This window comes from Pleurodeles waltl, chromosome 2_2 (genome assembly GCF_031143425.1).
Source record: "Pleurodeles waltl isolate 20211129_DDA chromosome 2_2, aPleWal1.hap1.20221129, whole genome shotgun sequence".
NCBI classification, from domain to species: domain Eukaryota; kingdom Metazoa; phylum Chordata; class Amphibia; order Caudata; family Salamandridae; genus Pleurodeles; species Pleurodeles waltl.
In genome coordinates, this window is record NC_090439.1 from 571744575 (window position 1) to 571770511 (window position 25937).

General features: G+C 45.9%; 1 protein-coding gene across 6 annotated transcripts in view; it reads right to left on the reverse strand.

Annotated features, from left to right (window-relative positions):
* Positions 1-25937, reverse strand: part of LOC138282472 (uncharacterized) — a 119537-nt gene that overhangs the window by 52750 nt on the left and 40850 nt on the right. For 2 of the 6 annotated variants that reach the window (XM_069220077.1, XM_069220076.1), the window contains 4 exons: positions 6415-6582; positions 3039-3206; positions 2774-2939; positions 805-905 (listed from right to left, as the gene is read on the reverse strand). In XM_069220077.1, coding sequence (XP_069076178.1) covers positions 805-905; positions 2774-2913 — 241 coding nt within the window. In that variant the 5' untranslated portion in view covers positions 2914-2939; positions 3039-3206; positions 6415-6582. Of the gene's footprint in view, positions 1-746; positions 906-2773; positions 2940-3038; positions 3207-6414; positions 6583-25937 lie in introns of all 6 variants that reach the window. The other 4 variants (XM_069220079.1, XM_069220078.1, XR_011200959.1 and 1 more) reach the window with 3 other exon arrangements.

The following is a 25937-nucleotide window of genomic DNA, read 5'->3' on the forward strand; positions in this document are numbered from 1 at the left end:
AGTTTGTCTAAGTCCTCAGTTTTGGAAATTAGCCATCTGGACAACTTTATCACCTCAACAAAGGGTCCACAAGTGGAACGGGACCTCTTGGGGGTTCAGGACTCACCCAGGTTGGGTCCAGGTGCAGGTTCCAGATTTAGGAGCCTGTTATGTCCCTATAGCTCTGAACAGGAGGCCTGAAAACTAGCCCTTGGAGTCACTTCTTCAATTCCTGAGTGTAGGTGAAGATGCAACGCTCAACAGAAGGGCTGGCCTCTGAGGGTTCAAGGCAGTAAAGCAGTCCTTCCAGGTACAGCAGCAGACTGGTAGAGTGCACAGCAGGTCATAGCAGTAAGCAGTCCTCTAGGAGTCCTTCCGCAGGTCCAGTAGTGAACTAAAGAGTGGGTCTAAGAGACTTATTTTTAGACAGTGGTGCCCTGTTTCCAGAAGTTCGGAAAAGTTTCCAGAAAATTCTTCGAAGTTCCAGGAGTTTCCTGCCTCCCCTTCCCTGTTTCCTAGTTAGCTGCACTGACGATACAGGGTCATTAGGCTTATTGTGTGGTGGCAGGGCACAGCCTATTCAGGTGCAAGTGGGCTGTGCTCCGCTCCGCCCCCTACCCCATCCTGAAACTGGAAAGGCCATTCAGGCACTGCTAATCCCACTTCTGTGTGACTGTCTGGGGTGAATTCACAAAGTCTCAACTGTCAGTTACACAAGGTTTCTTCAGGAAACAGATGTACACTCAGTCACCCAAATGAGCACTCACCTTGTGGCCCGCCACAAATCAGAAGTATTGGACTTTCTGGGTTACTGAAGCAGCTCACCTCTTTCTCCAGTGTTCGAACATCTTCCAGGCTCACAGGTATTCAGGGTGGTGGGCATGGTACCAGCCACACACTTCCGGCAGCAAGTAGGTGTAGGCCATCTACAATAAGAGCAAATTAAGAAACTATTTTTTTAATCTCCTTTAATAAAAATATGTGTTGTTTTGAATAATCTCTTGTTGTGTTGAGTACATCCTGGAAATGTTAACTATAAGCATAGACATAATGAGAAGCAGAAAATGTAGGACCTGACAGGGCAGATTATTGGTTTGACAGAATTTTTAAAATCAATACATCACAAGTCAAAATTAATAACACAGTGCAAGGCTGGAGATCAGCCCCTTCAATGACATCCTATTCACATTTTGAATCAGCCCATAGGACAGCCATTGGTGGTTGTTTTTTTTTCAGTTGGCTTAAGTGACTGCATGCTGCTTCTTTACATGTACTTCTGCATTTGGGGAGTAGGGAAAGGAAGGAGCCAGCTTGCACCCACCAGAATGCCCACCACTTACATGGCCTATCTAGAGAGCCTTGAGCTGGTGTAGGCAGCTTGGGTGGAGGCATGCCCACCATATGCAAAGAGAAATCACTACATCCCCAATGGTGTTGTACACTGAAGCAGCTTATGTAGTGTAATCCAGCAGCAAGAGCCAAAATTATTATTTATTCACTTGTTTGTATGTGTCTTCTATAACCTCTAGAATCCTGATTTCTGATTACCACACCACCTACATGCTCACACTCCATAGGCTGGTGTTGACTCCCACATCATCTACCATAGACTGTTCAAGTCCACTGAATAGGGCCCAGAGCAGTCTATGTAGAAAGTGCTTTAGCAGTTGAGGAGTTTATCGGGTGTCCAGGGAGCTGCTGCAGCCCATCCATGTGTTGTCTGACCGTGTGTGTAAGAGGAATCAGGTCGAATGTTCTCAGATGCCACTGCACCGTTTGCATTACTTTTGATGTTGTCTGCTCACCTAATCCATGCCCTACCTCATCTTGGGTAGTGGCCTTTGGAAGAAGTTCGTGTTCAATCCAAAAAACACACCCTGCCCTCTCTCTGCCCCATTCAACCAAGGACTAAACATCAAGCAACATCTTGTGTTAGCAATGTCAACTCTCCACGCATCATGGGGTTGCTATCAATAGTGTAGCAGGTGCATAGTGCACTGAGCGATGATCACTGCTATGCCAATTGTAATAACCATTTTTATAAGAACGTGTGTGAAGGAGGAACACACAGCTGTTGAAATACTGACAGCACCGAAGGAAAAGACAAGAATTAGCAAAGTTAATAGGTCTTGCTCTTCCATGGCGTGACATGACCTATTGGTCTTTCCAAAACCTTTGGTGCTGTGTGCATCTGTAAAGTGAAAACCATACTTATTTGCTGATGTAAAATATCGTAAGCAAAAACAAGCCATCACAGTGTGATGACGTACACGTGCATGGGTCACCATGACATAGTAGCTATTTAATGTTCCAAGATGGCGGCTGCCAGTCTTCAAGCAGTAAACTAAGCAATCTTTGCCAGTGACAATAGGTCTGACTCGTTTTTTAAAATTATTTTTTATTAAAGTTTTGATAGAAACCTTAAATGGCATACACCTCTGCTGACCGTATCATCCCAAAAATACCTCATACCCATACTTACATTTGATTGAATCAACACGTCAAACATTTCTACCACGAATCGCCTCCTCCACATTGTCTAGCCTCTTTTAATGAAATACATTGATCTGCTATTTTGTATGTGTCCTGAATCTATTCTGTCACCCATTATTCAGCAATGTAGCCATTACAAATACATGTATTTATATTTGCATTTAACTCGGGGATTCCATCTGTAAAACCAGAGCACTGAAGTGGTTCTGCATTTGGGCTGTAGGGCTAAACATGGCAGAAACAGTGGCACGAAGGCATTGTTACTATATGTAGAAAAGTATAGTGTGGTGAGACGTGTTACCTTTCGCAAGAGTAGAGTCCGAAGACGCCAGCTAACAGCCAGTGCAGAGAGCTTCCGGGATCTAATCCAATGTGTGACTGGCAAGCCACACGCCCAGGTGCCAGAATGTGGGCCCTGGTGTGTAGTAAGCTATGTGGCATGGATGTGAAGTCCAGTTCTTGGGGGTCTAAGGTGCAATGGAGGTACAACAGTGAGTCAAGTACTGTGAGCTGGGCAAGTACAATTTGAATGCATTAACCCAAAAGAATAGCAGGACATTACTAACTTTTAGCCACAATTCACAATCACATAGAGGTGCAGGTGACTGTTTTCACCTGGCCAGCTTGGGATGGGGAAATATATTGACCCTGGATCCGAGGTACCTGTTCTTCATGACGTGGGATGCTCTGGGTCGGTCAGCTTGCTTTCTGTTGCACTTAGAGAGTCTGAGTCACTGTACGTAGCAAACAGTTATGAGATTGTTGCACACTAGTGGAGCTTAAACAACAGGGTTCAGTTTAATGTGGTAATTTCATTAATGACAATTCTGATTTAATTTACACATTGATTGGAAGTATAGTGTGAATGAACCACCTAGTGAACCCCCTCTATGACCAGATCATTTTCTTGCAGAAGTTCTTAATATGCGAATAGGATCCAGTTACACATTTATAAAACAAAGAAGTTAAAGGTAAAAAAAACATCAAAATCCACATTATACTATCAATAAGCATTCAGATGGATAAGTGAGCAGTGGCTTTAGCGTTTTTCCGGAGAATCGCTCAAAGGGTGATTAAAAAAAAGTTAAAGACAAAGGGCCAGATTTAAGAAGGCCCTTGCGCCACATTAGCATCATTTTTTTATGTTAATGTGGTGTTATGTTGGCAGAAACGCTGCACCATATTTACAAATGGTGCAATGCATGCATTGCGCCACCTTCTAAACCCTCACACTACATTATGCGTGTGCAAGGCATCATGGGGCGCAAGGGGGACGTTCTGGTGTTTGGAGGCCCAGAAAAATGGCTCAGTGGAGTCTATGACATTCCACTGCACCATTTCTAGCGCCATTTTTAATGCCTCCCTAAGATAGGTGTTAAAACGAGGCTCCCATTGTTTTTAACAGGCCCCCTTTCACTTTGCAGGATTAGCGTAAATGTTTTTGGCACTAATCCTGCAAAGTGCCAGACTAGTGTCAAAATGTTTGACGCTAGTACCCTAATGTGCGCCATGGTGCGCTGTATCATAAATATGGCGCACACAGGGTGGCGTTAGGAAGCGCATTGGGCACAAGAAAAGTGGCACATGATGACATGATGCGCCACTTTTCATAAACTTGCCCTAAAATCTTTAAACTGGACTTAAATAAACAACAAAAGGCCAAATCACAAAACATTTTTGACTTGTACTATTACATGTCCTGGGGAAAAATTTGACAGCACTTTCTTTTAACAGTATACTACCGTTTTTTGAAAAATTGCAGCTGGAGGTGGTAATGTGTGACCAAACTTGTGCATATTTGCTGTGTGGCAGTTTGTTGTGGTGTTGATGATACCTGTTATTTATATACTGCAGTGTGTTTGAGCTCCTTTATTGCATACCAATTTTAGTGTTGTTCACTGTGGTTGTGGTGATGTGTTCTGTTTTTGATTGTTTTGTTGTGATATGACATGTTATGTTTTGAGTTGCTGTGTTGCTTAGTGTATTTTCTTGTTCTATTCAGTTGTTTACTTTGGATGTGCCAACCAATGCCACTATAATTCCAGCCAAAAGTAGCATATGCCTCCAAGGTTGTTGTGATAAGCAAACATTAACGATTGTCTAAGGTGTTAACGTAGCGCTGCTCCAGCTCTTCAGCCATTTAAGACACCAGTCAGCCCAAAATTGTACCAGAGAATGTGTCTTAACTTAGCACTGCCAATGCTCACTTTATGTTGTACGGCCCCTCCTTCTCAAATAGAGGTTGTCGAAAATAAAATGTAGGGACATACATAAAGAATAAAACAGTAGCTTAGGACCTCCTGCTGTATAGATTTTTAGCTGCCGATGAATGGATTGATTTCTTTAATCTCCCTATGAGGCCTGTCTAGTAAGACAGAATAGAGAGCATGGCTGCTCCCACGTCGCCACATTAAAGCTATTTAGTTGTGAGACTCCAGGATGCACATTGCGTGGGTGTTAGATACACATGTACACAGGAGGCAGTCTTCCAAATTGCATTCAAACAGAGTGAGAACAGGTGTTCTTTATCATATGAATATTTTCGGTGGACTTTCTGTGATAAAGTTTTGGGAACATTTAAAAAGTGTATTAAATGTGAAAACAATTTATGATAAATATTGATGTAAATTAATTTTCTTTACTGTTTTTAAATGTAAATCTACATATGTAAAATGCTACAGTACTATTAACTCTATTTTTAAATTAAACACTACGTTGATGTAAAAATATTAAACGAAACTAAAATTATTTTTAGTTCAAACATAAATTCCCATGCACGGTAAAGAAAAAAATAAATATGCAATAATAATTATTAAAAGTGATGCACAGAATTTATTAAAAGTGATTATATTATATTGTATTAATACTTTTTAAATGGAAAACAGATTATAAAAATATTTTATAATTAAATTAAAAAGTGTCTTCTTTTGATATATTATTTGTAGCATTAAATTAAATGTTTTATAGTTTTAACTAGTTTCAATAATTTAATTTAACATTATTTCTGATGGATTTTTATTTTAAGTCCCTAACTGCACTATTTTCCATGGGACTGGGTTGCAATACTAGTGGGTGGCTATGTCTGGTGCTCTATTTACTTCATTTCTGAGCTGGAGTACTCTACTGCTGTTTTGAGTGCCATGCTGCTGAATGCAGCATGTGAACAGCAATGGGCTTATTCTTTTGTGGGTGGGTAGGAGTCTCTCCCTAAACCCTTCTCTGACCCTTTTTGACTACCTGTAATCCCTCCTTGCTCTTCCTTCAACCCCTGCCCTTTATTTGTAAGTATTCCATTTTCCAGCCACTCATCTATTTTCCTCCCACATTTATTACTAAAACGTATTCCTACATATGTGGAGGCTACACAGTCAGGTTGGAGATCTCCTCATATATAGGTATAGGAGAGGCGAAGACGTGAACTCCGTACATAGGTTTGTGAACACATTGTTAGTGCATTCTGTAGTACTACAAAATGTACTATGAAGTGCAGTTTGTGGATAGGCCCCATAGTGTTACTGATTTCCTAGACTGAGCGGTGGCGATAAAATCGGCATCACAAATCTGTTCTTTCCGTATTTGTGATACAGCTTGCATAACTGCTCTTCTTAACACAATTTTAATCATAACTAAAATATCGAACTTATACTGAAAAAACATCTTGCTCACCTAGAGAATGAGCTTACAGACTAAGGTGTCCCACCCATTTTCTGCTAAAATAGGACCTTCTGAATTCTTGAATTAACAAGTCCCCAACAGGACATGTAATTTCATCCAACCCCCCCCCCAAATAATTATATTTAATTGAGCATCTGAAATCGAGCTCTGTATGGTACTAGCTTTCATACTTGGAGCCCTTGATAATCTAACATAGATGCTCAAACCTGTTTGAAAGCAAGTGTCTGGACAACCACAAAAGAACACTTTAATATGCCAATGTTTTACCTTCTGGAGGAGAAGCCGTTTCTTATGCTCCATGTCCCACAGCATGTCAAAAGGTCCCTTTGTTCATCCTCAAATACTACAAGGCCTGGAAGTGGGGAAGGGTCTGCATGTGCACCACTGTATGCCATTCTCGTATTGTGCAAAAATGGTGGCCGTCTTTAAATGTGCCTGCAGACAAAGGGAAGTTACACTGCATGCATAAAGGGAAGTTACACTGCACACATGGGAGTGGAGCTGTGAGGGATGCAGGAGTTCTTTATTGTACAGCACTGCAGTTGATAACTGTACATATGCCTGGCCTCTAAGAAGAGAACTGCTAGGAATGTATGTCTACTTTGAGCCATGGGCCAGGGCTGTGCTGTTAGTAGTATAGCACAGCTCTACCCCAGATGAATATTATGAATAAGGAGGTTTTAATAACAAAAAATAACTGAAACAACGTGACAGGAGAGAGTGAGGGGTAAGCTTTGGCGATGGTGGGTATAGTAAGTAAACACTTTCAGTGAGGGCCTGGGAAGCAACTGAGGAATTAGGTATAAAGCTGTAAGGGGGAGAGGTAGGGGAACCAACAGGAAAGCGCAAGCAATGTGGGAGGGTCAGTGGGGATGTGAAAGGGGAAGCAGCACACAGGAGAGAGGGACTAGAAATAAATAAAATGTATACTCTCATGGAATACTGAAAAAAAAGAAAAACAAAGTTCCCTGAATGTAAGTGGTGGAAGGGTACAAGCCAACAAATCAAAAGGAGCTATGGTTCCGGGAAGAGACAAACACAAGAAGAGAGAGGAAAGCCTTTGAATAATTAAGCAAGTAAATGAAAATGACAAGAAAGCCCAAAAATAAAAAGAAATGGCCTGCTTTGAACTCACTGCATAGTTTGGCATGGTCCATACAGCACCAGCTTTAGGGCAGTGCAAGTGGTGCCACCACACTGGGTGTCAAGCAAGAGGGTTGCCCTTTGCCAGCATTACTCTGGCCTGTCGGGCATTCTGGTGTTGCCAGATACATTTTTGGTGTCTATGTGAGTGGGATTTTGGTGCCACAGACCAGTTTATTTGGTGATGCGGGCCATTTTTGACAGCACTCAACCTGCACTGTGTCTGGACAGGCTGCAAGTGGCAGCACAGTGTGTTGTGTGCAGCATGGTGGGGAGTGATTTCAGGACAGACAGGCAGATCAATGTATTGGAGGAGGAGGAGCTGCTGAGCCATTGGTGTTTTTAAAAGTAATTGAAGCAAAAAGTGTTCTCTCCTGTGTCCCTCTAGTGTAGTTTCTCCAGCATATGTGTACACCACTCCAAGAAACATAATGCACTCATGGCTCCATCAGCCCTGTGGGGCCAGTGCCAAATCCTGCCACCAAACAGTAGCTTCATGGTTTGATTTCGGAGGTTGGTGGGCCCAGTAGGAAAATGGGTTGTTGCCACTGGTAGGTGCATCGTCGTGATCTCCACAGAGCCTAAGGAGAATCTGAGCTGCTACCAGAGGGCAGCACTGACTGACTAACTGCCTCAGCTCACTACTGACACAAGTAGAAGCAACAGTCAGTACTCCTGAATGATTGCCACATGTGGGAGAGATGAGCAGCAGACCAGAGTAGCAAGGAGATCCTGACCCAGACTGGTAATATTGAAGAAACATCACTCTACTGAATACTGTGAATGATTCTAGCCATGAACCCAAAACAAAAATGTTATGTCTGTTCCACCCTTTATACTATGTCTGTATTTATTTGAAAATGACATAACGTTATTGGAGGAGGAGTGGAGTGCCAATTTTGGTATGGGAGGTTAAATTAAAAAGACCTGGATACACCACAAGCTTTGTCCCTCGTTCTGGCACATACAATTGCTTTGACTGACTTGCTGCTATTTAAGAAAAGGTAACACGTTTGTACTTGACAGAGAATCACAGATCCTCTCTTAATTGTTTGAAGAGATAGGCCCATATTTTTACTTTTTTAGCACTGCATTTGCGTCACTTTTTAACGCAAAAGTGGCACAAACTTACAAAAGGCAATTGTATTTTGTAAGTTTGCGCTGCTTTTGCATAAAAAAATTACGCAAATGAGGCGCTAAAAAAGTATAAATATGGGCCATAGTACCTTTACCTCTTAAGCAGTTACTTTGAGCATTGGCCACATATACGTATTATTTGATCTGTATGTGGGGGAGTGTCAAAACAGATTGTTGTACCAGATGCCACCAATGCTCAAGCAAACCCTGGGTCCATGAGAAGTCTTTGACATCACACTGCCAACATTTGCCTGAAGCAGAAGTCTAAAATTGCCGGTTTCCAGGTAAGAAAAGAGAGAGAGTGTGTGTGTGTGTGAGAGGCCTTTGTGTGTCTGAGTCAAGTCACTACTAGCCTGTAGACTCAATTGTTCTTACAGGAATGATATGTAATCCACCAGTCTCCCTCTCTATTGACATTGCCAAACACATTCAAGACTGTGCTCAATACTGACAGTGAAGAGGGGGAGGAGGGAAAAAAGGAATAGAGAAATGAGAGAAGGCACACAAAATAAATTTTTGGGGTCTAGTCACACAGCCTGTCTGGTCAAATGGGGGTTCTATCAGGTGTTCTGAAGTACCTTAGAGCAACAGAACACAAGACTACTGTTACCCTCTGCTCTTACCTATGTTTCAATTGCATGCAGTTTTTTATTTTACATGGATTTCCACTCGAATGATAACATTCTACAGAAACTGAAAAAATACCCTAGAAACACTCTAGCACTGGGTGCATTTTAGTAAACACTCTATATATCAGTGGCACAGTACCTATGTCTGGCTAGGGAATTGTTGTGATACTGGTCCTGTTCTGATGTCCTATACACTGTTGTTAAAACTTTACAACTTGAGGCACTGAATAGAAATAAAGATTCACTCAGGATTTGTAAATATCTCTGAAAAGGCCAAAGAGACAGTTTCAGACAGCAACTAAGAAGGAGGGGCACAGATCCAATACATAGTAGCGAGGAGCAGTTCAACAATCTAACAGTAGTTTAACAGTTCAAAAAAATACATCTAACTCTCTCTAGCTAATCACCAATCTCTTGATTTCTGATGACAGTGCTGAAGGAGATTGAAGGCTTCCAAGAATACAAGAACATTCTTTGAAGAATTCCAAGGATGGAAGTAAATTCTTTAATCTGAGGCTTCAGCAGAAGTCCCAAGATGCACCACAAGAAGTTTGGTAGCCCTCCCTCCTTCCTGCTTCTCCATTTTAAACTAACGTTATATGCAATTTCCACTTTCAAATTAAAAGTACTTCCAAAGTCTTAAACTACCCTATTTTTACTTATAAGTCACCCATAGGTGTACCCTATGTGCCCTAGTGTTGGGTGCTATGTAATTATAAGCAGGGATCTTATAAAAAATGTTTTACAAGCCATGGTGAGATAAAATAGCCAAATTAGCTTTTTCCCTCAATGTAGTGAATGGCCTCCATAGGCTAAAATGGGGAGACTTGAATTTAATTAACAAAGTCCCCTGAAGTGCCAGATACCTTGAGTTTGGTATCAAATTAATTGTGAGAATAAATCCCACAACCTGCAATAGTCGGATTTAATATAACTAGTTCAGGTAAAGAGATTTAAAACTCTACCTGAAGGTTGCCAACTTCAGCTCTGTAGTGACCTTCTCTGATTGGCCAGCCTCTGGCAGCCTGACCAGGCCGCCTTGATGAGGTGTGAAGTGGCCTGGGCTGCACACAACGGATGTGCCTGGGGGAGGAGATCTACCTCAGCAGATGGTGAAGCAGGATGTGGGAAGAGCGGCCAAACTGGTCTTCAAAGGCAGGGAAGGACATTTGGAGCAGCTCAGGACCTCCCTCACATCCTGCAACCCCAGATAATTAGGTGCCCTCTTGATTAGATTAGGAGAGGGCAGGAGAGGGGTGTGTTTAGGATTTTTAGCCACACCAGTGGGTGGGCTCAGCCATATCTAACCTCCTAAAATCACTTTCAGTCATGTTAGATTTTTGAAGACTATTGCTCCCTGGGATTGATTTTTGCCACACTTCCCAGGAAGAGGTCATCAAAGGGGGGAGGTGCATGTCTGTGATTGGATAAGCGGTGCAACTCTGCTTTCCACCCAGGAGCAAAGATAAATATGGCTGAGCTTTACCCACACCTCAGATCCCTAAAAGGAACAAGACAAAGAAGAAGGACTGCCCTGCTGGACACCTGACCTGCACCTGGACACTGCACTCTGAAGGACTACACCAGCTGCACACTTGGGCTTCACCACTAAAAGCCTTTTGCCTGTCTTCTACTGCCTCAAGAAGTGACTCCCTGTTAGCTACAGGTACAAAGGAGCTGCCCAGAGCCCCCTACATCAAGTCCTGCAAGCAGAGCCCAGATGACCAGCGTTTAGTGGCCATTTGAGGATTCTGACCAGGTGCATTCTGGAAATTGTAGCCCCAAATCCCAAGGAGCAACTCAGAGCTTCTGGAACCCTGGCTCAAGTTGTGGACACTTCAAGGACCCAAAAAGGACCTATGGAAGAAGATCCAGAAGTTTGGAGATGTTTGGCGCAGCTCCAAAAGTTGAAGAGGTACATTGTGAGAGTTGTAGTGCCAGACTCCAAGAGGCAAACCAGAGCCTCTGAACCCTTGGCTGGTGCTGTGGACCACTTTCCTGAATCAAGAAACACATCTGAAGGTAAGTGTAACAGTGTTACCTCGAGGGTGGCCTGAACTCTGGACTTTGTCCCTATCCAGTGTGACCTTTTTTAACCCTTTGACCACTAGTTGCTTCTATGCGCTACAAAACATGAATGCTTTAAAAATCCATATCTTGGGTTCCCCTTTTCCGATTTTAAGCATTTTGGTATCATTTTAAAGGTAACAATACTATCTATGTTTATAAATTGGTGTTGGGTTTTTATTGTGTTTTGTGTTCTACTTATTTACTGTCTTGTGATTTTTTAATGCTTTACACCCTTGTCTCCTAAGCCATGTCGCTCGTTGCCAACCTACCAAGGGTTGAGCTGGGTTTAATTTATTGAGACCTAACTGGACCTAAGTGGAGGTTAGTGGCATATTGCTAAGTGTAGGTACTTCCCTGCCCTTACCAAAAATCCACTTTCCAACAATATGAAATTATGCAAAGGGCAAATATGACATTTGGTGCTATACTTTACAGTGAAATGCATCCTCGATTAATAAAACAGGGCAAAAAACACAACTGATGCTTAAAACAGGGGCTTCTATTCTGGTCAATCAAGTTCTGCCTGTACTAATATTTTGCTGCTAATGCAATGTAATTATGTCAAGTGTCCTAAGATTGGGAATTTCACAAAATAAACATAATACACAATTCATGAACTGATGAAAGACTAGGCCAATGTAAGAGAAATTGTACCCAGTCTTAACAAATGGGCATCACCATGTAGTAGCCACAGTCCTTGGCTGCATGACTTCTGTCACGGTAGTGCGGATGACATCTTGCATGGCAATGCCCTTAGCAAAGGAGGGAAGTGGTGGCCAATAATGCCAAGTATCAGAGGTGAATGGGAGTAGGGGCTAGCACCTTTTGGCTGGTATGACACTGTGAAAGGGATTTATGCATGAAGTATAGTGAGAAGGAAAGAATGAAAAGACAGTGATGACGAGGAAGGATAAGCAAGGAAAATGTATTCCCCTGACCACTAATTTTATAGTAGAAAACAGCCTAAATTGATGCGCAGTGGTCCCCTCACTCCCGGGCCCCTCAAAACATGGGCCCCCAGTACCAAAGTGGTGTGACAGGAGAACAGGAGTGATTGAGACACTCTGAAGCCCAGTACCATTTCACTGGCATTCTTAATGTGTAATTCACCTCATATTGTCAAAAATGAAACCTTTTCTAATCTAGTTATTCACAGCAATATTATTGTTGTTAGTCATTTATCTGATACTGCTAACAAGCACTGGCAAAACCAATTCTTCAGGTTTGTTTGAAGTGTATGTGTTAATTATTAGGTTAAGCACAATCTCTGGGCCCCATGCCCAATGACTTGTGCATCTCTACGTGTGCCATAAATCTGAGAGTTCATAGTGCTGGCAGGGGCATACCTCAAGAGGAGGGGTTTCAGTTGTTAAACCACCCTAATAAATCTATTCTCTAGTAAATAGTTGGGTACAGGTGTTTTCAGTTGGTTATCGTGAGGAGTCTGTTGGATTTCACATGGGATTTTTACAATCACACACACCCTGTCTCTCATCTACGTTTTAAAGGTCTTTTCAATGTTTGGTATTTTACAAGATATTGTGTACCCCTTAGAATCTGGAGTCCATTCCCTTTCCATTCCCCTTAAACACAATTTCTGCGTTGTTTCTCTTACAATGTATTTTAACATGTTATGCCAGCATGGTTGTCGTAAAATCTGAAGTTCACCCCCCCCCAATCTTACCAGGCTATGCCCCCGAGATGTGGCATCACCTTCAGTTTTAACAAGTTCTAGGGCGCTTTACCACACTGCTTTACATATTTCAGCCAAACGCCTTACATTACTGAAGTAAGTGGTGGAGGGTGACAAAGGTAATTGAAGGGTGTTAAAACTATGCTGCCTCTGCTAAGTCTCATTATGAAATGGTTGTCCTGGCAATGCTTTGTATTCTATAATGTAATCACATTATACTGTTCCATTTTGTATTGGAGTAGGAAAGGTTCAGGATGAACGGCAGAGTACCTCATTAGTTATGGTGCATTTGCCTAATGGCCTCCTTCCCCAAGTTGTAACTCACAGTAAGCTGTTCTGTGGTGTGAGAAACTATCAGCTTTGGGTTCTTTTCACTATCTTGGTCATTGTGACATTGGCGGTGAGTGATAAAGTGGCGAAAATACCACCAACAGGCCGGTGGTAATTACCGCCAAATTATGACCATGGTGGTGAGAACTCCCATAGACAGCCAATGTACCACACCATCCGCCAGGGCGTTAACATCATGCCATCAACAGCCAGGCGGAAGACAAAGTGCTGCCCACCATATCATGACACAGTACACCGTCACGATTTCTGGGGCGGAACCTATGCCATCAAAAGCCTGGCGGAAACACTGCACACAAGATTAAATACTCAGCATCAGAGACACAGAGAAGGACAAAGCCGCCATGGACCCAGAACTGCAAGTCTTTCCGATGCTCTTCTTCACCATGCTCCACCTGGAACACCAATGCCGACGACGACGGTGAGTACAGCCGCCTTGCACACAAGGGAGGGAGGAAAAGGACAGTGACACACACACGCACAACACACCCCAGACACACACACACCATACATACAACCAGCTGCAGACAAAACAGAATGGTACACGACACACTGCATAATAATGCAAAGACAACAAGAAGGCAGTAATGAGAATGTATTGAAAGACAAACAGCCACCAAATGAACCAATTGGATAAAAAAGAGATATGTACAAATGTCCACAAAGGGCCAATGCCCAGTCCAAAGTACTAAGGGCCCACATGGCACAGTCCAAGGCCCAACTTGTTTCCTCACATCATCCACATAGAACTCTGCAGGGGCATTAGTTTGCAAGTGGGCAGGCACTTCAGGGGGATGGGGTGTGGGGAACCTCAGCCGAAGTCGGGAACTTGCCCACTGGTTTTGAAGGGGACTCTATGCCCATTTCTCTCTGCTGGGGAGTGCAAGGTCACAGTCTCTCAGGTGGGTGACTTGCCATGTACAGCAGTACCACGAGGCTGGCCTACATGCCCTCTGCTGGAGGTGAGGGCTGCACTCTGTCAGCAGGTGAAGGTGCCTCCTGGGCAGCCTCTGCTGGAGGAGTGGGCTGCAGTGCCTCAGCTGGAGGCGAGGGCTCTGTGACCACCGGTGGTGGTGTCACCCTGACAGCCTCTGATGGAGGTCAGGGCTACACTGTGTCAGCAGGTGAAGATGCCTCCTGGGGAGCCTCTGCTGGAGGTGAGGGCTGCACTGTGTCAGCAGGTGAAGGTGCAGCCTCTGCCAGAGGAGTGGGCTGCACTACCTCAACTGGAGGTAAGGGCTCCGCAACCACTGGTGGTGGTGGTGTCACCCTGCCAGCCTCTGCTGGAGTCGAGGGCTCCTTCCCCTTCATGGCAGAAGTCGAAGGCTTATTTCCCTTCATGGCAGGAGTCGAGGGCTCCTTCCCCTTCATAGCAGGAGTCGAGGGCTTCTTCCCCTTCATTGCAGGAGTCGAGGGCTTCTTCCCCTTCATGGAAGGAGTCAAGGGCTCCTTCCCCTTCATGGCACAAGATGAGGGCTTCTTCCCCTTCATGGCAGGTGGTGTGGGATCCTTACCCTTCCTGCTAGTGCAGTGCGATCCTTTACTGTCTTACCTCCACAACTAGGAGGTGCCTGTAGGAAAGTATCATCTTGCCTGGCATGTTACCCACATTTTTACATGTATGTCAGTTTGTTTTTGCCTGTCTCACTGGGATCCTGCTAGCCAGGACCCCAGTGTTCATAGTTGTGGCCTGAATGTTTGTCCCTGTATAGTGACTAACTGTGTCACTGAGGCACTGCTAATCAGAACCTTCGTGCTTATGCGCTTTCTGCCTTTAAAATTGTCACTATAGGCTAGTGACCATTTTCACCAATTCTAATTGGCACACAGGAACACCCTTATAATTCCCTAGTATCTGGTACCTAGGTACCCAGGGTATTGGGGTTCCAGGAGATCCCTATAGGCTGCAGCATTTCTTTTGCCACCCATAGGGAGCTCAGACAAATCTTACGCAGGACTGCCCCTGCAGCCTGAGTGAAATAACGTCCACGTTATTTCACAGCCCTTTTACACTGCACTTAAGTAACTTATAAGTCACCTCTATGTCTAACCCTCACTTGGTGAAGGTTAGGTGCAAAGTTACTAAGTGTGAGGGCACCCTGGCACTAGCCAAGGTGCCCCCACATAGTTCAGGGCAATTTCCCCAGACTTTGTGAGTGCGGGGATACCATTACACACGTGCACTACATATAGGTCAATACCTATATGTAGCTTCACAATGGTAACTCCGAATATGGCCATGTAACATGACTAAGATCACAAAATTGTCCCCCCATGCCACATCTTGTATAGGGGTGCCAATCTCATGCATCCCCGGGGACCCCGGGTACTGCCAGACTAGCTCTCTGGGGTTTTATCTGCAGTTACCGCTGCTGCAACCCACAGACAGGCTTCTGCCCTCCTGGGGACTGGGCAACCCAGTCCCAGGAAGGCGGAGCAAAGGATTTCCTCTGAGAGAGGGTGTTACACCCTCTCCCTTTGGAAATAGGTGTTAAGGGCGTGGGAGGAGTAGCCTCTCCCAGCCTCTGGAGATGCTCTGAAGGGCACAGACGGTGCCCTCCTTGCATAAACCAGTCTACACCGGTTCAGGGAACCTCCAGCCCCTGCTCTGGCATGATACCGGACAAAGGAAAGGGGAGTGACCACTCCCCTGTCCATCACCACCCCAGGGGTGGTGCCCAGAGCTCCTCCAGTGTGTCCCAGACCTCTGCCATCTTGAATCCAGAGGTGTGAGGGCACATTGGAGGCCTCCGAGTGGCCACTGCCAGTAGGTGACGTCAGAGACCCCTCCTGATATGTGCTTACCTTACTAGGTGTCCAATCCTCCTCTGAGGGCTATTTAGGGTCTCTCCTGTGGGCTTTTCCTCAGATAACGACTTGCAAGAATTCACCAGAGTTCCTCTGCATCTCCCTCTTTGACTTCTGCCAAGGATCGACTGCTGACTGCTCCAGGACACCTGCAAAACTGCAACAAAGTAGCAAGAAGACTACCAGCAACATTGTAGCACCTAATCCTGCCTGCTTTCTCGACTGTTTCCTGGTGGTGCATGCTCTGGGGGCTGTCTGCCTTCACCCTGCACTGGAAGCCAAGAAGAAATCTCCTGTGGGTTGACTGAATCTTCCCCCTGCTCCAGCAGGCACCAAACTTCAGCGTCACCGGTACTCTGGGACCCCTCTCAATCTGATGAGCGTGGCCCCTGGAACACAGGTGGTGGACCCAAGTGACCAGGACTGTCCAGTGGTCCAACTCTCCAAATTTGGAGGGTTAAGTCCTTGCCTCCCCTCTCCAGACAGAAATCCTGTGGACTGCGTGAACTGCAGCTGCTAGGGCTTCTGTGCACTTTTGCAAGGAATCCTTCATGCACAGCCTAGCCAGGTCCCCAGCACTCTGTCCTGCATTGCTCAACTCACTGAGTTGACCATTGGCTTCATGGGACCCTCTTTTGTAGTGTTGAGATGACTGCCGTGCTCTGTTTTCTTGAACCCGTGTTCAAGTACTTCTGCGGGTGCTGCCTTCTTGTGCATGGGTTCTCTGTGTTGCTGAGGGCCACCTCTGTTTCCTCCTCCAAGTGTCGACCTCCTGGTCCTTCCTGGGCCCAGGCAGCACCCTTTATCTTTAACCGTGACCTTTGCAGCTAGCAAGGCTTTTTTGCAGTCTTTCTCCAAAGAAACAACTCTGCATCCTCCAGCTCTCCGTGGTACATTTTCTGTGCAAAGGAGAAGTTCCTGTCACCTTTCGTGGTTGCAGAATCTTCAGCTTCTTCCATCTGGAGGCAGCCATTTTGCACCTTCTTCCGGGGTCTAGTGGACTCCTGCCCCCACTGGACACTTTCGTGACTCTTGGACTTGGTCCCCTTCCTTTGCAGGTCCTCAGTCCAGGAATCCGTCTTCAGTGCTTTGCAGGCTGTTGTGGTATTTGCAGAATCTCCTATCACAACTTTTGTGTGTTTCTGGGGAAGTAAGGTCACTTTACTCCTACCTTTCAGGGTCTTGGGGAGGGGTATCTTGGACACTCTTAGTGTTTTCTTACACTCCCAGTGACCCTCTACATACTACACTAGGTCAGGGGTCCCTAAGTGGTTCGCATTCCACTTTCTTAGTATATGGTTTGTGTTTCCCCTAGGCCTATTGCATCCTATTGTATTCTACAGTGTTTGCAATACTTTTCTAACTGTTTATGTGTGTATATTTTGTGTATTTTACTTACCTCCTAAGGGAGTATATCCTCTGAGATATTTTGGCACATTGTCACTAAAATAAAGTACCTTTATTTTTAGAAACTCTGAGTATTGTGAGATAGTGCTATATGATATAAGTGGCATAGTAGGAGCTTTGCATGTCTCCTAGTTCAGCCTAAGCTGCACTGCTATAGCTACCTCAATCAGCCTAAGCTGCTAGAACACTACTAATCTTCTAATAAGGGATAACTGTACCTGGCACAAGGTGTAAGTACCATCAGGTACCCACTATAAGCCAGGCCAACCTCCTACAGTGCCTCCTCTTTCCGCGTGGACTGTTTGGCTGAGGTGTTGGGCTGGGTCGCCGGGACCATGCTCTTACGGGCAGGACTGGGGGGAGGGGAGAGGTCAAGTTGGGCAAGGAAAAGCTTCTTAGGAACAGTGGGGTGGGAAGAGGGATGGGGGTGGAGGTTGAGGGAGTGGTTGTTGGAGGTGTATGTCTGCTGGACTTAGGTGCAGGTGCATGGGCAGTGTGCCTGCGTGAGGTGGATGGCTCTTGGGTGTCTGAGTGCTTACATTTCTGTCCGTTAGGAGGAAGGACAGACAGGATGGGAGAGGACACAGGGGACACATGCATGGATGTTGTGGATGTGTCTGCTACTGAGGTGTGTGTGCTGCTTGGTGTGGTGATGCTGGTGGTGGATGTTTATGCAGTGCATGCAGGTGTGAGTGTGGACGTGAATCTGAGGGGGTGCAGGAGAAGGAGGAGGAGGGGGAGACAGTGGAGGCAGTGGATGTGGTTGTGTGTGCAACTGTCTGGTGTTTGCGTGAGTGCTTGTGGGCTGAAGTATGGTGCCTGTGTTTGAATGTGCCACTCTTGTGTGCATGCTCATCTGTATGTGTGCATGGGACTGGTTGGGTTGAGGAGACTGGGACTGGGAAGTGGTAGTTGGAGGGGGGACGGTAGGTACAGGGACAATGGCTGCCATCAGGAATACATTGCACTACTGCATCTGGGATGCCAGCCCCTGGATGGCATTCACAATGGTTGACTGCCATACAGAGATGGATCTCAGGAGGGCATTTGCCTCCTCACTCAGGGTAGCAGGGCTCACTGGGGCAGGGTCTGAGGTGCCTGGGGCAAAGGAGATGCCCACCCTCCTGAGTGAGCGGGCACGGGAAACTCGCTGAGGGGCTACTGAGAGGGCGGTGCTGGTACAGGGGTGGCGGCTGTACCTGCAGCTGGGGTGGTCCACCACCACCAGAGAGCTTCCATCGGAGGAGGTATCTGAGTCTGTGTTGTCACCTCCTGTCTCGGCTGTAGTGCTCCCCTCGTCCTCCGTCCCACTGGCTCCCTCAGCGTCAGTGGATTCTTCCTCCTGGGTCATGTGGGATGCAGCTTCCTCTGTCACCGGTGCCTCGGCTCCGACAGTGGGTGATCCGCCTGCCATAGACCCCCAGGGTCCACACGTCCTTGGCGATGGCACGCCACAATCCCTCCTTTTGATGGGCGCTGACCTGCAAAGGCGATACAGACAGGAAGACACCATTACACATACAATTCAGCCTGTGACACATATGCCCACCAATCCCGTTTCCATCACCATTGGCACACACATCGCCCGACGCACACCATGTACACCACCATAAGACATTCCCCCCTAATGACACAATGCTTGCACACACATCTCCATTCATCCTTCCTACATGCATTGTGCCCAGGGTGTACTCACCTGTTGGTCTTAGGCCCATACAGCAGTCTGTTTTGGGTGGGACTCCATTCACTGATCGCTCCAACTCCTCCGTAGTGAAGGCAGGAGCCCTTTCCCAGGTCACACGGGCCATGGTAGGTTCCAGACACAGGTCACAGCAGCACACGCAGAGTAGGTGTTCTCCTCTTGAAGGTCAGAAAACAAGTGAAGAATCAGATACAAAATGGCGGTCACGTCTCCAGCGATGTACACCGTCACCTCTGGCGCAGATCCCCATTGGCCACTGTACCCAATAGAGCCCCATATTATCCAATGAGGAATTGCACGGTGGTGCAAGTCCGCCTTCCGCCACGACGCCCAACGTCGGCAGAGTTACCTCACTTCCACCTGTCCCTACATACAGGACAGGCTGTCACCATTTCATGGTGGTGGACAACGATCAGGTTAACCTTAACTGCGTCGCTGCCTAGATTTGCACATACCTTGCCATTCCCACTGTGCCATCACATAAATGCACCATGTACACTGAGGTGGGAGTTCCATTGTTCACATTGTCATAGCCTACTCACTCTTGTGTCCCTTAGATACCTACCCCTGCGGATGAATGGGAGAAGAAGACAAAACCCCGTGCACAGACCCCTTGTGGACTTGGCTACACTGCAGGACAGGCACATTATACTGAATTATAGACTGGAGAGGACCACAATCACAGAGCTGTGTGCCCAATTGGATCCTGACCTGATATCAGCTATCCGTCATCCCACTGGGATCCCCTCTCTTGTGCAAGTGTTATCAGTGCTCCATTTCCTGGCAACTGGTTCTTTCCAAGTGACAGTGGGCCTGGCAGCAGGAATGTCACAGCCAATGTTTTCAACCATGCTGGCAAGGGTTTTCTCTGCGCTTGTGATACTCATGTGCAGCTACATTTCTTTCCCACAGGTAGAAGATTTGGCCATTGTGAAAGCAGGATTCTATACAGTGGGGCATATCCCCAATATTATTGGGGCAATTGACGGTACACATATAGCGTTTGTCCCCCTCGCCAGAATGAACAGGTGTTCAGGAATCATAAGAGTTTCCACTCACTGTGTAAATGGTGTGCCTGGCAGACCAGTACATCTTTCACGTCACTGTCAAGTATCCGAGGTCGGTGCATGATGCCTTTGTCCTGAGGCACAGGGTGTTGCTAATAGGTGAGCCAGAGTTCCCACCCACTGTGTCAGTGTATGTCTTCAGATGTTATCCCTATTGGATTGTGTAAGGCTAAATGTTGTTCCTCAATACTTGCAGGTGACTCTGGCTACCCAAACCTATCATGGCTCCTGACCCCTGTGATGAATGCCAGGACAGGGGCTGAGGACCGTTATAATGAGGCACATGGGTGAACCAGAAGAATAATCGAGAGGACCTTCAGCCTCCTGAAAGCCAGGTTCAGGTGCCTCCATCTGACAGGTGGATCACAGTGCTACTAACCCGGTAATGTCTGCCAGATAGTAGTGGCATGCTGCTTGTTGCACAACGTGGCCCTCAGACGACATGTGCCTTTTCTGCTGGAGGAGGGAACTGGAGATGCCCCTGTGGCAGCAGTGGACCCTGAGCACAGTGATGATGAGGAGGCAGAGGATGAGGACAACAGAACATAAGTTATACATCAATACTTCCAATGACACACAGGTGAGACAGTGGAACTGACCATTACTCTGACTATTGATGTTTTCTGTGTGGCTGTAGCATGGTGGCATTCACTTCATTTACATCTCAACTTACTGTCACCTATGGCTTCTCATTTTCCAAATGCTGGTGATATGACAACAATGTCCTGATGTGATCACTACAGACAGTTACAGGTCATTATTTGTATGCTAGCACAGTGTTCAGATCATTTGCTCTAGATGTGACTGTTCCCACAAACGTACATTTTCAACACATAACCAGTGTCACTCAAATTGTTCTTCAAGGGTGTATTGTAGTGCAAATAAGTGACTGAAGAGTGCAATGGAATGGGGTGATGGTGGAGGAAAGTCTAGGGTATTGTTCCAGTCTGTTTGAGGCACAGGTCCAGTGTCCAAGGGGCCATAAGAAGGGGAGCAAAGGCAGCTCAAAGTGGACAAGGTGACAGAGTAGGACACAAGGGGGGCAATCAGGAGAGTCTCATTTCCTGGTGGTGCTCCTGGTCTTGCAAGCGTTTCTGGCTTCTGTCTAGGTTACAGGGAACATTTGAGGGGTGGTTGACCTTCTGCAGGGGGGGGTGCTGGTGGCCTGTGGGTCCTATGGTGGGGCCTCCTGTCCACTAGCTGCAGGGGTTGTGGTGGGCTGGTCAATAGACTGGCTAGTGGTAGGGGCCCGCTGGTGTGCAATCCATTCCCTCATGATGTTGGCTACGTCTGCCAGCACCTCTGCTATAGAGATCATGGTGGTGTTGAGGGCCTGCAAGCCCTCCCTGATCTCCTGATGGTGTTCCTCCTGCAGCTGCTTGTTCTCCTGCATGTTGTTCAGGATCTGGCCCATAGTGTCCTGGGAATGTTGGTAGGCCCACAGGACATTAGTGAATGCCTTGTGGAGAGTCGGTTCCCTGGGCCTGTCCTCTCCCTGGCACACAGCGGTCCTCCCAGTGTCCCTGTTGCCCCTGTCCCCTGAACAGTTTGTCCACTGCCACTGACTCGAGGTCCCTAATTGCCTTGGGTTGAGGTGTGGACTTGGGTCCCTGTACAGGTGGGAACACTGCTGATTGACGTGTCTTGTGGGCAGAGGTGTGGGTAGGCTGGGTGGGTGCTGTGGTGTTAGATACTGATGGGGGAGGCTCTGTGGTGGACTGTGAGTGGGCTGGGGTGATCGACTGACCAGTGGTCCCTGATGGGCCAGGTTGTTGATCCAGATCCAGAAGTCCAGAGTTACTGTCATCACTGGGGGCATCTTCTGTTGGGGAACTGGATAGTTGTGGCACCTCCTCTCCGCTGACATTGGCTGGGGCACCTGTGGGGATGTAAGGGATGTATTATGCTTCATGCTTGTGACATATTGTACATCCCTATCTTCCTCTCTATCGTTGCTGTTGCCCTGCCACCTTTGAATGTGTATGTTGCTGTATTGTGAGATTGTTAGTACCTCTGTGCTGTACATGCTTTGGTGATGGGTGTCCATGCAGGGCTGGGAGGGCTGTCCATGCATTGGTATGGCATGCAGGGCTTGGCATTGGGGTTAGTCATCTGCGTTGGTGCAGTGTGCGGGATGGAGTGGAGTGATGGTAGTGAGGGTGAGAGGGTGAGATGGCATGCAGGTATGGGGGGTGATTAGTGGTAAATATTGACTTACCAGTGTTCAGTCCTCTGGCTACTATAGTGAGTCTCTCAGGATGCCGGTTGCCAAGACTTGTTCCTCCCATGCTGTGAGCTGTGGGGGATGAGGTGGGGGTCCAACGCCAGTCTTCTGCATTCCGAGCTGGTGCCTTGTTGCCACGGAACGTACCTTCTCCCATAGGTCATTCAGCATCTTCCGGATGTTGTCCCTTGTTCTTGGATGCTGTCCCACGGCGTTCACCCTATCCACGATTCACAGCCATAGCTCCACCTTTCTTGCAGTGGATATCTGCTGTACCTGTGCTCCAAACAGCTGTGGCTCTACCCTGACTATTTCCTCCACCATGACCTGCAACTCCTCATCTGTGAAACAGGGGTGCCTGTGTGGGGCCATGGGTGTTTTGTGGTGTGTGTGGGTGTTTGGTAGTATGATTGGGTGTGCGCAGTGGAGTGTGTGAGGGATGTATGGGTGTGTGTATAGTTGTTGCTGTGGTCTTGATGCCCGTCTGGTGGCAATGATTTGTATTCGTAAAGGGTTGTGGGTAATGTGGGTGTGTGTTTTATAGTGGTATGTGTATGGGTATCAGGTGTGTGTTTTTTTAATTGGCCAATGTTGTGTTGTTTAGCATTTAAGTATCCATTCTGAGTGCATCGGTGTGTACTGCCAATGGTTTACCGCCGTTGAATGTCCGCTGTGGTGATTCGTGGGACATGATGTGGTGGGCGTTGTTTTGTTGGGGTAATGGTATGGGTGTTGGTACCGACAGTTTACCACTGACCTTTGGGCTGGTGGATTTGTGTAAGTGGCTGTAATCTGCCCATTTGGTGTGTGTGTGTCATAATATGTGGAACAGATATCCGCCACCGCAGCGGTATGTTGGCAGCCGTCACCGTAGCAGTAAGCGGGATTTACCGCCAATGTCATGATGGGGGCCTATGTTTTAAAGATGTTAAAGATCTACTGAACAGCGAAGAAACACAAATGCATCCTGAAACATACATTTTGAAATTCCAGTTCATCTCACGCCAGATGACAGATCACATTTTGTCCTGTGGACTATTTCCTGGTGGTCTAGATGCTCACTAAAGCTCTACATCTCAGGAAAAGTGAGGGGGTTGGTTTAAATATATATATATATATATATATTTTTTTTTTATATGTTACAAATTAATTGATAATCGTTTAATTTCGATTTCACCAAGAACTCACCAAGAGGCAGGTAAATAATTAATCTGTGCAAGAGCCAGCATGGAAGCAGAGGGTGGTCTCTATTTGATGGATCTTATAGTAGACTGGGAGGCAAAGGCGTTAGCAACAGATTTACAATTTGATGTTCGTGAAGCTTATTTGGCCACACTATGAGGACCAGGAATCAGTATGAATAGGTTAGTATGTTTTTTTAATTAGTAATCACTCCAAAATAGATGCATATCAAATTGTAAATGTGCAGAATAAGCAAGGCAGGTGTTAGCATCATAAGGACTCCAGTAGGTGTGTTAAGAGTCGAGGGAATCAGTTTTAGCATGAAGCTACGCATTGTAAGGGCAAAAGAGTGCTAAGAGGTCTGCATTTCTCCAAATCCAAAAGAATCTGACGTAATTCTAACAGTATGAACACTAACTTAAAGGGGAAAGTTCTGGGAGCATCCATATCTCTAAACCTGTCACCAGGAAGCCAATTATTTCTCTTTCTCACAGGGCACATCTGCTATGTTAGTCGAATCCTATCCCACAAAGCTCCAACGACCAGGTTAAGCTTGATGATCTTTGTTCCAGCTATGCAATGTATAGGAGGCTTCTTCTGCTCATTAAACCATCCAGTCCATGCCCAAATGTTTCTTTTCAGACCTCTTTGTCTCTAATACACAATACTTCTTTCTCTAACTAAGACATCACAAATGCACACCTGCAAAAGAAAAACACATGCATAGCACAGAAAAATATATCTTATGTTAAACTAGAGGCCTAGTTGAGCTAAATTAATAGATTATTGTCAATAAGCACTTCATAATGTTAGAATAAAAGCAAAGCATGAATAAATGAATTCATGATTACTTATGCAATGTACTTTCAATAATTGCAATACATCAAAATACCAGTATAAATGAGAATGAGAACTACAAACCTTCATGTTAAAGTTAAACATTAAAACACCTGTATATATAAACTCTAGTTTCTGCTGTGAATACATCTCCAGACATTTGTTTTGATGTTTAACTTTACATTAATATTGTTAAGGTGCACAGAGTATACGATGTTGGTTACATTACCTCCTTGTCCGTCTTCCCGTCTCATTCCTTCACAAATGAGCAGTTTTCTTGCTCCACAGAACCTATTACCTAGCTGAGGTCAAACACATCCCCCAAAATGGTGCTGATTACACAGCATGCATACAAGGGGAAGTGTGTCATGAAGACATCCTGTTGTTTCCTTTCTGCACCTGCAGGAATGTTGCCTAGAAGAGGCCTAGTAAGATTGTGCTATATATATATATATATATAATTTTGTTTTAAATGTGGTTTTTCATCTACCTTATTATTTGCCTAAGCAGTGGATACCAGTCATACCTGGGGCTGTGGCGCTTAGTGTCCTTTTACCCATTTTCAGTCCACTGCAGGCTGGCAGTTCTGTTTCTTGTTGCGGCTGCTGCTGGAGTGACCTGGGGCTCCTTGCCATGTTTCATGGGGCCATCACATGTTTTTTGCTCCTTTTTAGGGTCGAGTGCGCAAGCGCTCTATCCTGCTGTGATCTCTCTGTGGGATTCTAACCACATCCACCGCACGGCCATCAGTTTTGTTGGTTTGTGGGCTGGTCTTGTAAAAATCGTTTGATTTCATTTGTAAAAGACATGCATACGTCATGCCTTTTCTGGTGTTTAGCCTTCCTCAAGTGCACCGGCCAACTATTGAAAACATAAGAGGCTCCATGTTTTCCGTATGGCTTCTGGACTACTTTTTATTTTTATTTCCTACGCAGCTTGATCTCGCTGGGCAGTAGTCGAGCGCTTTGCATGACATCAACCCTGCTACATGGATAATTGCCTAACTGCCTAAATGTTTGACTGCGAACGAACTTCTGTATCCTTTTGCGTGCTCCTTCACGCTCATGCTCATGTTCATGTCATGGTGCTTTAAATCGGCTCGTTTATGTAACTGTATTTCTTTTCATTTTCAATTTATGTGACAATAAAAGTCCGGTTATGCTTATAGCTCTAAGTCAAGCAAATGCGAGACCCATTGCATAGCAAATGCTTGTTCTGCTTGTGGGCACTTCCTACATGACAGCAGCTCCCGCAAGATCTCTGGAGCTGCATGACTTGGTTCCCATAGAAACGGGACTGATGCATGAAGCATTCATGTTCACTTATGAGAACTGAGTCAGCTGCCTTGTGCAGCTCGGCAGAGGTTACTACAATGGATGCTCTCTGCCTCTTGATTATAGAGAGTGCATTCAGGGCCAGAGAGCCTGAGGGGCCAAGACTCACTCCCCTAGATGACATGGGCGATCCTGATGAGAAAGAAGAGAGGCGGGGTTGTTTTGTGCAGAGGGCTACCTCTCTAGTCTCTTCACCCATGCCGGGAGCA